The sequence below is a fragment of the Neolamprologus multifasciatus genome, chromosome 12 (genome assembly GCF_963576455.1).
Source record: "Neolamprologus multifasciatus chromosome 12, fNeoMul1.2, whole genome shotgun sequence".
NCBI classification, from domain to species: domain Eukaryota; kingdom Metazoa; phylum Chordata; class Actinopteri; order Cichliformes; family Cichlidae; genus Neolamprologus; species Neolamprologus multifasciatus.
The window spans coordinates 14,420,628-14,432,663 of NC_140450.1; the positions used below are offsets into that span (position 1 = coordinate 14,420,628).

Sequence of the window (12,036 nt, forward strand, 5' to 3'; positions counted from 1 at the left end):
AGTTGTGATTAGATACTGTAGCAGCACAGATAAACTCATATACAGGGGCGGAAGGGAAGCTGAGAGGCTCGAGATAACTAGAAAGTAATATTCTTGCAATAACAAGACACTTGCTAAGCTGTACACTGCTATCAGCATTAAGAGGAAGTTCTGACCAAGAAAAAGAAACAAAGAGCCAAAGGGAGACAGATAGAACAGGCTATCACCTTTGAAACTGCCTGTGTTTTCAGCAAGAAGTAAGTAGACCAGCAAGGGAAACTAAAAGTCTTAACTACTTGCAATCACTTTAAAAGCATGCGTAAAACACTCCCTCTCCTTCTGTCCAGGTGCAGGCATGCAGAGCTGGCTTTTTCCTCCGACTCCCTTGGCTCTTTTGTGAGGCCCATTGATGAAAGGGAGATCCACTCAAGGTGGGAAGAAAGAAACACCTCATCCTTGACTATTTGATTAACAGCTGTCTTCTGTGCCAGAAAATCCAACCCCCACATTTTTCCCTCCCAACCCTGAACCCCTAGTTGTCTCCTGAAAGAGCAGGTCTGTATCACACACTTCTAGAGTTACTCTGCAGATCAAACTGGAGAGGAGAGCAGAAAGGCAAGAAATCCTCTGAGATATCAGAAGGAAGAGGGAAGGACAAGCAGTGGGAAGACTGGGGAACAAACAGTGAGAGGAGGAAGAGAGAGGGAAGGGGGAATGGCACAGCTTAACAAGATGGCAGGAGGTGCAATTTAGCAAGGGTGCAAAAGGGTAGGAAATCATTGGCAATGAGGCAAAAGACTGAGGCAGATACTGGAAACTAGGACAGAATAAGATTAACATCTTAACTTTTTCATTTGCATTTTGTGCTCTGCTGTTGCATTTCATTTGTTTATCATGTAAGATGGTAACGAGCAGCATGCCTTTCCTCAAAGTTAATGATCTTTCCTTAATGATCAGCTTTGTTTTTCCAAAGCTGTTAGTTTTGTGAGATTCATCCCATTAGTCCTGGTCACATTGCTGAAATCATTTCTTTTGTTCCAAACAACCATTTCATGAAAATAAAGCTGGAGAAATTTACCGCTAATAATTCATTCATGGTTAAGATTTTAGATTTACTAGTCATCTTGATCAAAAAGAGGCTCAAAAAACAACAATAAACAGTAATAAAAACAGTGATCGTCAATTGAGAGGTTCAGTCCAGGGCACCAGCTCTAGCCAGTCTACTCTGCTTAAACCTGAATTGTCTATCATGCATCCATCAGTGTGTAAAAGCACAGAATAAAGTGCTGCTTAAATGTGTGGAAAATGGGTGAATGTGGCTTATAATGAGAGCACTTTGAGTGATCAATGATCCATTTACCAAGACTTACCAAGACTTCTACCAGGATTTGGTATCCTATTAAAGATGGCTTTTTTGGAATCAAACAAACTCTATACACTATTTTTTTTTAACAGCACACTAAACATCTCTGGAGATGGTCAGCACTAATGTGAAGAACATGACTTCTACTGGGTTAAAATGTGTAAAAAAAACAAACAAAAATCCCCACACTGGTCCTATAAAACATAAAAAACAGCACAGGTGGCACACTAAAGAATTCCAGAGCAGTGGGGGAGGAATATTCCAGAGGGTACCAACTCCCCCAGGCACTACAGCTCCCTACTTCCTCACAACGGGGACCAATCGCCAATGTAACTTCCTGCTAGGCCATAAACAAACAATGCAATCAACTGAAGTCAGGCTGAAAATCCTCTACTGCCTAAGAGGTCAAGAGGTATACACCAGTCATAATTTTCAGCTGTGGCTGTGACAGTTATATGGCTGCCTAGTTTGGCTGTACTGCAAGTGGAACAAGCAGTTTAACTACTTGAACATTTTCCCCCCATTTCTTAAGGTAGCCCATCTCTACGAGGAGGGAGCAGTGTAAAATACAACTCAGTTGATTAAAAAAGATGGGACTTTGTGTAAAATGTTAACAAAATATACGCTTAAATGGAAGTTTTGAAAACTAAATGTTCTCTCGGACTCACATGTTCCTGGATCTCAGGCTGAAATTTCCTTTGCAGGATTTTTTATTTCATAATGCACCGAATGTTCTCAGTAGGAGGCAGGTCTGTACTGCAGGCGGGTCAGCTTAATTGCCAGACCTGTTTACTACAGCCATGCTCCTGTCATTTGGTATTTTCTTGCTTAAATAAACAAGGCTTTCCATGGAAAGGACATCATCTAAATATAATCACACAATATGTTACTCAATGACAGATGTGCAAATTCATTCAACTCATGCCACATGAACTCATACACCCCATGCCGTCATGAATCACAGCTCTTGAAGTGCACTCTGATAACTAGCCAGATAATCCCCCACAAACAGTATTTATCCATCAGCAATATCAAAAAACACAAATTTAGATTTATAAGACCGCAGGACGATTTTACATCTTCCTTCTGTTTTTAAATGAACCAGCTTGCAGCGAGGATGGCAACATTGTGAGATCTTGTTATATCTGTTTTTATTTTTGCATGAATTTTAGCTTGCAATTGTGTATCGTGTTTTGCTTTTGATGGGGACTATCCTGAGATTGAGACTTCTCAGTCTGATTCCCTGCATACAGAGATTTCTCTGGATTACTTCAATCTTTCTGCACCGATGATGACAAACTTCTCAAACTTCAATTTGGCTGAGAAGCATGATCCTTAAATGTCTATACTCTATACTGCATCGACTCCACAGTCTTTCTATTTACACCGTTGCTGAATAATCTCTTTCTCTCCGTCACATCACAGAGAGGCCGACTGTGCAACACTCTAAAATTCTGGGTGACCACTTTTCGATCAAAGAGCAACTCCACAGGCCAACTTTTAGGAGAAAAACTTGTCTCCAAACAATCGTTGTCTAACTCAGACTGACTGCAATCACTCAATGACAGATTGGTAAAGGTTTGCAAATAGTTGTTGTCTAATCTATAAATGCAGACATATTGCTAACACATCGTAATCAATCGGAGTCAGTCTGTGCCGATGAGCGCAACAAATCAGCGGCACATCTCTTTGCAACATGGCACTCAACTATCTGAGTACCATATTGCCCTACAGCTGGTTTTATTCTGGTTATATTCATATACAAAAGCAAAGTTGCTAAACGCCTATGTCCTTCTGCATTTAATAAGCTTCCTGCAGCAGCTATGGCACTATTTGTGGAGAAGTTTCTAATTCAAATTTTTATAGATTTATGGCTTTATTTCTGTCAGTTAATTTCTGCATGTAGATTTTTTAGACAGCTACAAACTGTAATTGCAAACTGACAGTAGGATGGTGGAAGACTGCCTCCACAAGTCAGTCATGACTTAATGCATTTCACTCACAAAAGTCGTTTTCAAGATGGCAACTGCCTGCAAGTAGTCACAGACCCGATCCCTTTCTTCAAAGCAACCATTTTAAAGGCAAAAAGATCACAAGTTCATTCATCCTCCCCTTCAACAGGTCTAGTCTTCGATGACCATTTCCTCTAGTCTTGAGATGTTTCACATGTTTTGCGATTGACGCACATATGTCAGTCTCCTGTCAAGACATTGCTGTCATCAAATTGAAATTCAATACAAATAAAAATATATTTTTCACAATACAATTAATGGTCTCATTTTCAACATTTAATTTTTTTAGTCTTTTTGCTATTTTGTAACTAAATATATGGTTTAAATAACGAGAATAAGTAAGATATATTAAAGATTAAGTTATACATAAAGCTGGACTTTTTGCCAATCATATGAGAATGTGGGGCATGCTTTCCCTGTCATAAAATAAATAAATAAAAAAAAATACTCCAACAGCAGCAACAAAGTACTGCACATAGATCTGGCTCATTTGATGTCCAAACCTACACATCATCTGTGTAGGTCTCCTCTGACGTCATGCCAGTACAGTAAATACACATCCTTGTTCCATTATTTGAACAATGCACACATTCATACACTCACACACACGAGAACAGGAATTTGCCTGTCTACACTAAAGCAAAACAAAACCCACATCACCCACACTAGTGAAAAGGCGCATTTCAACACTTGTGCGGAAGCTCTCCAAGGGATGTCAGACATGTCTTCTTTTGGGCACGCTGATCTTAGATTAGGCCTGCAAGTCAAGCCAGCACTCTGGGATACACAGACGTCAGCTTCAAAGAGTGAGAGGAAATGCCGTGCCCTTCCTGTCACTCCCAGTCAGAAATGACGTGACTGTGATGCTATGAAGAGATTACAGATTCAAATTGTAAAACAAAGAGAAAAAAAAACAGTATGACCTAAGAAAGGTAAAAATAAAAACATTGTACAAATGCCCGTGCGCGCGCACACACACACACACACACACACACACACACACACACACACACACACACATATATATATATATATACAGAGTTTTCAATAAAGAGTGCAAGGCTAAATATGACCACTCCAATCATATTCGGGGCATTAGTTTACACCATTCTCATGTCCTTCAATCACTCAGAACAATGAACTTTTTATCCTGACTGGATGCCGAATTAACTTTAAGGGATTTCCCTAATGTGCTCACTGACTGTAACCCAGACACCTCTTCATCCATCTCCACACTCCTCTATTAATGGTTAACCATGTATTTGTCTTCCTCTCCCTTATCGGCTCTTCAGTGCCTTAAAGGTTGTACTAATAACATGGGCAGAGGTAACACATCGGTGTCTCTACAATGTATGTCAAAGCTTGGTTTGTTGAAGAAACAGCCATGAAGACAACAGGAATACATACAAATAGGCAAGAGATGATCCTGTTTTGTATGTACTGTACAGGATGCTGGTAGCAGGCTGTTCATAATTCAAAACTCCTGCAACGCATTTGAACCCAAATTGTTGGACAAAATACAAACAAAAAAAATTCTTATGGAAATACTTTGAGCTGCTGGCTTCATATCTTTAAAGCTACATTTGCACAAGTCTAGTGCTTTGTGTGTGTGAATCATAGAGCCTTGTGGGTACACAGCATACGTGGTACAGCCTTTGAGTCCAGACATGCCCTTACTTGACTTCTTAATCTTCAGTTTCCTGCCCTCCCTTTCGTATCTCAGTATAAAAACTTCACGCCACTGTGATTCCTCCCCTGCTTCGCCTCTCCCTTCTCTTCTCAGTATCACACTACAACAGCTTTATGCCTTCTTGCCACAGCTCCCTGGTCCATAGCCCCTCCGCTCCTGCTGTTTCCACTGGGGCACTGCACAAAAACTGCGCTTGGCTTGATCCCAACAAATGGGGCCCTCATACCTCCCAATCTCTAGATTAAATAGCACCAGTCTCTGAAGTCTTTCCAGGGGCTAATGGCTTTTGTTGCTGGGAATAATCCACACATCCTCTCCCACATCCTGGGGGTCTGCTGGCCTGTTGTGAACCCCGCCTTTACCCTCTTCATGTCTCTCTCATCTCCATCTCAATCTGCGCTTCCATTTTGGTTGACCTCCCAGCCTTTCTATAGCACAACCCTGCGGTTATGTGTTGAGGCATCCACGACTCAACCACCAACATTGAAGGGAGGATGCAGTTGTCTGACACTGGGTTGAGAACCATGCAGAGTTTTATAGGGAGTCAGTGCAGGTGCTGTCTGAAACTTAATGAAGGCCCTAAATCTCTTCTGTCATTTGCAGCTAACTGGAGCCTAAGCAGCCAGAGAAAAGGGGATAAGTGCCTGGGAGCCATCCTCATAAGGAAAAGAAAACATCCGTCAAACAACAACCACGGCAGAACAGCCTCAGTGTCAGCACTTGACGTCCATTCAAAATAAATACAGCAGGGAGACACATTTTCACAAGATGGGGCAAGAATGTTTTCCATGGATGAAAGAGCGCTGGGTTTTTGGATAAAAAGAGACTAAAAAAATGCAAAGTCGAGAATGAGGTCTGTTCTGTTGCCCGTTTGTCCCTCTTTGTTGCTTAAAATAGCTCTGATTAAGACCACACTTTGCTACAACGTCAGCAAATCACACAGACTACATAACCAGGTATGAGCTCATATCCTGTCTGGGGCACTTTTTCTATAGCAGTGTAAAAGAGGGGAGGATAAAAGCAGATGGAGAGAGAAAGAGAGACTGTGGTTGTAAACCGCAGACACTAGGATGCTTACCGGCCACCCTGATCAGCTTACTTAATTAGAATAGTTTTTTTAAAGGCCCAAACATTCATCACCTTGAATTTACTTTAATATCCAAGTTTTGCTTAACTTATAAGGCTACTAGATGCAATCAGCTGTATCTATAAAAATTTCATATGCAGCCTAAAGAATGTAGAGAAAATATGAAACCATGACTTCTGGGGAATGCCCAAGGGCACGAAATGTGATCAACCACACAAGTGGAGAGGAAAGACAAGGACGACAAACACAGTAGCCTTGAAGATCGAGCAATATTACGAGAGCAAAGAGAGTAACAGAAAGTCGGGGGATGAAAAGAGAAGCAGTAAAGGGTAAAGACGTGACAGAAGCAGGACACATCTGATTTTCAGAACACAAGGATTACAAAAAAAAAGGGGGGGGGGGGAGACTAAGCTAATAAAAGGAGAATAAATATGGAAATGGAGCACGGGGAACAGATCTAAGGACAGAGACAAGCTGAGGGTGAAGAGGAAATAAATACATGAAGGGTTATTATCTATAGCGTCCAAAACAATAAATCTGTCATCCTGTGGCTTCGTGACCACCCATCAGCCTCCAGACCTCCACTACTAAACCTGCATAAAAACATAAATACACACAGGTCTAGTGTAAGTCGGACAGGCTAAGGACCACCTGAAACATCCTGGAAAAAAACAAAGATGCAACAGAGCAGCCTATTGACTGATGATGCTGTCAGTTAGAGGGGATATCCCTAGTATGGTCCTTTCAGTCACACAGGCTCGGTCTTGTGAGTACAGGAGGAAAAACAAAGGAAGAAAGAAAAAAAGAAGCAAGGGGGGGAAAGCACCAAGGTTAAATTATGTTAAAAAGAATTGGAATAACAATTTTGGAAAAAAAATCTCAGGAAATAGCTGTTTGGAATGGAAAAGTGAATGGAGGCAAAAAGAGGTGGTGAGTTTCTGAGTTTTGGAAACAGGATGAGGGAAGGGAGGGAACAGAAAAAGTAAAGAATAGTCGAGGGCAAATTAATGGACAACGAATAAGGAGGAGAGTGTAAGGAAAAAGGGGTTTAAGGAGATGCTTAGTAAAGAGGCTGAAGTCTTCTTTAAAACTCTGTGTTAGTCTTTTTATTTGCTTTAATCTAGCTATTTTAATGTTTCCTGCTTAAAAAGACAACAACACCACACAATTACATCATTTTTTAAGCACCATGCATATGCGAGTCATAACTCCTGCAGGCCCGTGCTGGAAGCAGTTTTGTGGGGGCACAAAGGAGGGATGACAAGTGATTGAACAAAGTTTAAAGCTGGAGTCTTTAATTCAGAAAGAATTTGCATGTGGAGGATCTCCACAGAAAAGATTAAGAAAGAACGAGGGGGTTTTGAAATGTGGAGTGTGCCATTCATCATACAACCCTGAAACACTTTGCCTGTAGAAACCAAAACAGAAGCAGCAGGGTGAAGTTTAAAAAACAAGTGCTTGATTGTCGCTTTGCTGTGGGAAATCTTTGATGTTTCTTCACAAGTTTTTACATGGCCGTCCATAGATTGGTCTGCGTACACCTAGATTAAATGACAGTAAAAAATGCTCCGCCGAAACCAAATAACTGCTATAATATTCTTTTACATTAACAGCGGATCATACTGTATGACTACAGTATCCACTTGTGTAAATCCCAACCTTTCAGTTCCCCTCTGCAGCTTTTCGGCATTATTCTGCTAACTGTTCAAGAAATCAAGAAACTTCTGTAAAAGAACTACCAACCATTAGTGAGCAAACAACTTTACTCAAATAACTTTTGTTTTGCAACTTGTGAAAGTAAAAAAGGAACTACAGAGAAGCAGTGTGACATTTCTGTGCAGACAGGTTGTTTCTGCTGCTCCTAGGTGGTCAACCAATCAAATGTTATACGTTTAAAAAAGCTGTAATACAAGACCTTTGATGGAAATTGGAGTAAACTGGTGAAAGCGGTTTATTAAAACATGTGCAGACAAGCATAGAAATATAGTACATAACTCAAAAGCTGAGATTGTTCAGTTCTAACAAGACTGAAAGTCAATATTTGGTATGACCACCTTTATTCTTTAATGCAACCTGAACTCTTAGACAAGATTTCTTCTCATTTCTTTAAGTAGACATCAGGAATAGTTCCCCAGGCGTCTTGAATGAGGGCTCTGTGGAGGCCAATCCATGACTGATAGTGGTTCATTGAGTGTTTTTGCTATGTCAGGATTATGTTTGGGATCATTGCTGAAACATTAAGCGGTTCCCAATCACATGCTTTATAGATGGTATTGCATGGTGGATCAAAATTGGACAGTACTTTTCTGCATTCACAATTCCATCAATTTTCAAATGCAGCCCTAAACAATGACAGATGATATTTAACTGTTGTATTTAGTTTTTAGGCCACCTCTTGCTTTTTTTTTTTTTAAATGTTCAGGTACAAGGACTGGACTGCAAATGAGTGAAAAAGCAGCCAGTGTCCAAAGACAAACTGTAAAAAGACCTTCAGAAAAACTGGAGAACAACTGCTCTTAAAAAACATAAAAGACAGTCTTCTTCTTGTAACCAAAATATAAAGAAATGAGGAGTGGCTCAAGACTTTAGCACAGTACTATATAGTGCTTTTCTTCACTCACTGGCCAGTCAAAGCGCTTTTCACTTACACAAGCCTTTATAGTATACATAGTGTTCATTTTACAATGAACTTTAAGTTTTTTATCTATTTCAAATCAACAATGATGGTCATTTAAAAATTGAGAATTAACAGTTACACTAAGAAACAAATCTTTTGACCGTGAAAGGAAACTGGAGGACCCACAAGCAAACATGAAAACGACTAGCAGAGTATAAATTCTTCATCATCAACTCGCTGTACAACTAACAAACACCTCACAGTTTACTTCTATTAATTTTAAACCTGTAGTCCTGTTCACTAATATTTTTTCTCTCGTTCCAGCATTTCTTTATAATCTACTCCTTGCAACCTCTTAACAAAAACATAGATGTCATTACCTGGCCATTCCCAGACTTGAGAACCCTGCTGGGACAATGAGAACATCAAGTCGGGGAAAGGGGTGCACCCCCAGAACAGCATGGGCTGCAGCCAAACATTGAGGCAACAGCTTAAGGACTCCCATCTGCAAAAGGTAAACAAACCCAAAAGCAAAGAAATGTTATCATAGCTCACATATTTAAATAATGAGGATTTTTTTTTAACCGCTCCCCATGGAAATACAGTCTAATATGTTTACCAGGGTGCCAAGAGATGGTAGTTGAAAACCTCTGACACAGTGACACAAACGTCAACTCATGCCGTCTCCTTTAATCATACAAAATTTAATTAGCACAACTCTCAGTGGCTCTTTGTCAGAACCCACCTGGGCCTTTTGCAGAAGGCAGGCAGGGCTAAATACACGGTGTGGAATCACCCGCTGGGACCAAGCCGACCGCTCAGTAAATCGGCAAGGGTAGTCGCCATGGGAACAAGAAATGCCGTCATCCACCATGCCTGAATAATCAGTTACAGAGAGTCCCTCATCCTCAAGGGAAGAGTAACAGAATGCAGAGTCTACGCAGGTAGTCTGGTCCCTGCTGTAGAAGAAAACAGGAAAGAAAAGTTTAACCAAAGGCTAATAACAACATTTTTTAAATTTCCATTTTTTTCTTTTTGACTACATAGACCTTGAAATACTGAACCATCCATGGCACAGTGTGCACTGTCTCACCGAAATGAAAGGAGTGGAAATATGGAAATGACAGTATACATCACAAACCACAATGAGCCCAAAAATATCTAAGTGCCGACATGCAATCACATTCACTCTAATCCAATATCCAGCACTAAGTCTGTCCTCGGCATCAGAACCGTTCCAAGGGTTTCAAGCAACAGCCAAGTTTCCTTCAAGCCATTCACTGAAAATAAAGGCCCTCCTTGTAGTTGGGGAATCATGGGGCCTGCAGCAGGCTATGGCTGGGCTGCTGCTGGAGGACAACCATGAGGGGGAGGAGGAGAATTACTGGAAACCACTGGCAGACTTGCCAACCTGCTGGCCGGCAAAAGGGAGACCCCAGATCGACCATGCCCTGCACAGAGGAAACCAGCCCTTTCGAAATGCTCCAAGCTGCGTTTTATATCCTGTATGTCTATAAAATTTATGTAAGCCTCAGTTTTTCTATCCAACAATAATTTCTGCTGGGCACTGAACCTAATGTAATATGGTGAAAGCCTTTATGCATTTGTCATAAAAAAAAGCTGATTGAGTGCTGCACACTATTCATCACCCTAACTTCACCTGCACCATTTTTGGTGAAGTGTAAGGAAAGTTTGACCATAGAATGTGGAAGGGCCAGACTTGGGTTAATAACAGTCTGGAGAAGAGGTCCTACTAGAAGGAAAGAACACAGGAAAAACTAATAAAATACCTGCCAGTCTGGAGAGGAGAGCCCTTTACTACTTCACTTGAAGAACTTCCAAGTCTAGACACACGCTCAGCCTCAGTCCACTGCCCATACTCAGGCCCAAGTTTGGCAGTCTTGCCACAGTCTGTCCCGTCCCTCACCCCTTTTTCCAGCTCTGGGGGGATTTCTGCTGTGACTTGTTGCCAGTGACCCACTGCCAAAGTGAAGGTGGAAGCGGGCATGGGCATTGTAACATAGTAATTCCACGTTAAGAAATCTGCAGAGAAAATGCCAAAGAAGTGCCAGAGAGAGAAAATAAAAATATCAAAGGTACAGAAGTAGTAAAGAGTTTAGACGACTGGCAGCATGGAGAAAAAAACAGAAGAAAAATCTGAACTGAAATGCCATTTTGCTTTTACTACACTGTCCAATCTGATGTGTTTATCTTTGACATTTGATTTCTTTTTAGTCCCACCCATCGGTACAGAGTGACACAATTCTCATGTCCACCTTTCAGATGATGTGAAAGTTATTAAAATCTTGAAAGGCAGCCAGAGAATTATCTCAGTCTGGAAACTGTTACTTCTATTATAAGTAAACTCATAGTACTTTGCAAAAGTATTGAGCCATATTTCTTTATTGTGTTTCCAAGAAAAGAGACATTCTTCTAATTTTTTAAATAGTCGTAAGTAATAGTTCTCCAGTCTTTCTGAATGTCTTTCAAAGGTTGTTTGAATACTGGCTGCTTTTTCGCACATTTCCTAATTTCCAGTCCTTGTACCTCACTATTTCAGAGGAATGCTTTTTTGTTTACACCACTTAACACTGACCTATGAATCATTCAAGAATAAAAAAAAAGCACCAAACTCAAGGAATGAATCAATGTTATGTCTACACAACAGACAACCTACCAAGAACCCAATTTTAAATGGTATTTTTAGACTCTTTGTTACCAGCAGCTTGTTGCAAAACCACATAATTTGTTCCACTTTATTTAGTTGAAGCTAGGAAAAAGATGAAGAGTATCTGAAAGTCATATCCTTAATAACTAGGAAAAAGAAAAAAAAAACCAACAAAGACCTGATGCGGGATCTGAGACTCATCATAAATGGGCACAGCGTGGCTGTTAAGAAAGGGCAACAGGAAGAAAGGGCTGATGTATGCTAAATTACAAATTGTAAAGGAAGTCAGGAGAGAGGTCTTGACAGCCATCTGTAAAACACAGTGGAGGCTCTGTCATGGTTTGCCACTCCATTTCAGCCAGTGATGTTGGGGATCTTGATGATGAATGCAGTACAACCATCAGATTTCGATCCACCATGCAATACCATCTGGAAAGAATCTGATTGGCAACAGCTTCATTTTCAGCATGGCAATGATCCCAAACACACTGCTAATGCAGTAAAAGCATATAAAGGAGAGAAAAACATACAATGGAACACCATCAATCATGGATGGAATCCCCAGAGCCCGGACCTCAACATTACTGAAGCAGCGTTGGATCATCTCAATGGAGAACGGA

At 40.7% G+C, this 12,036-nt stretch overlaps 1 protein-coding gene across 6 annotated transcripts in view; it reads right to left on the bottom strand.

Moving 5' to 3' along the window:
- aopep (aminopeptidase O (putative)) overlaps positions 1–12,036 on the bottom strand; it is a 90,019-nt gene that overhangs the window by 73,929 nt on the left and 4,054 nt on the right. For all 6 annotated transcript variants that reach the window (XM_085181198.1, XM_085181197.1, XM_085181192.1 and 3 more), the window contains exons 4-6: positions 10,539–10,791; positions 9,494–9,707; positions 9,129–9,253 (exon numbers count right to left, since the gene is read on the bottom strand). In XM_085181198.1, coding sequence (XP_085037324.1) covers positions 9,129–9,253; positions 9,494–9,707; positions 10,539–10,791 — 592 coding nt within the window. The remainder of the gene's footprint in view (positions 1–9,128; positions 9,254–9,493; positions 9,708–10,538; positions 10,792–12,036) is intronic.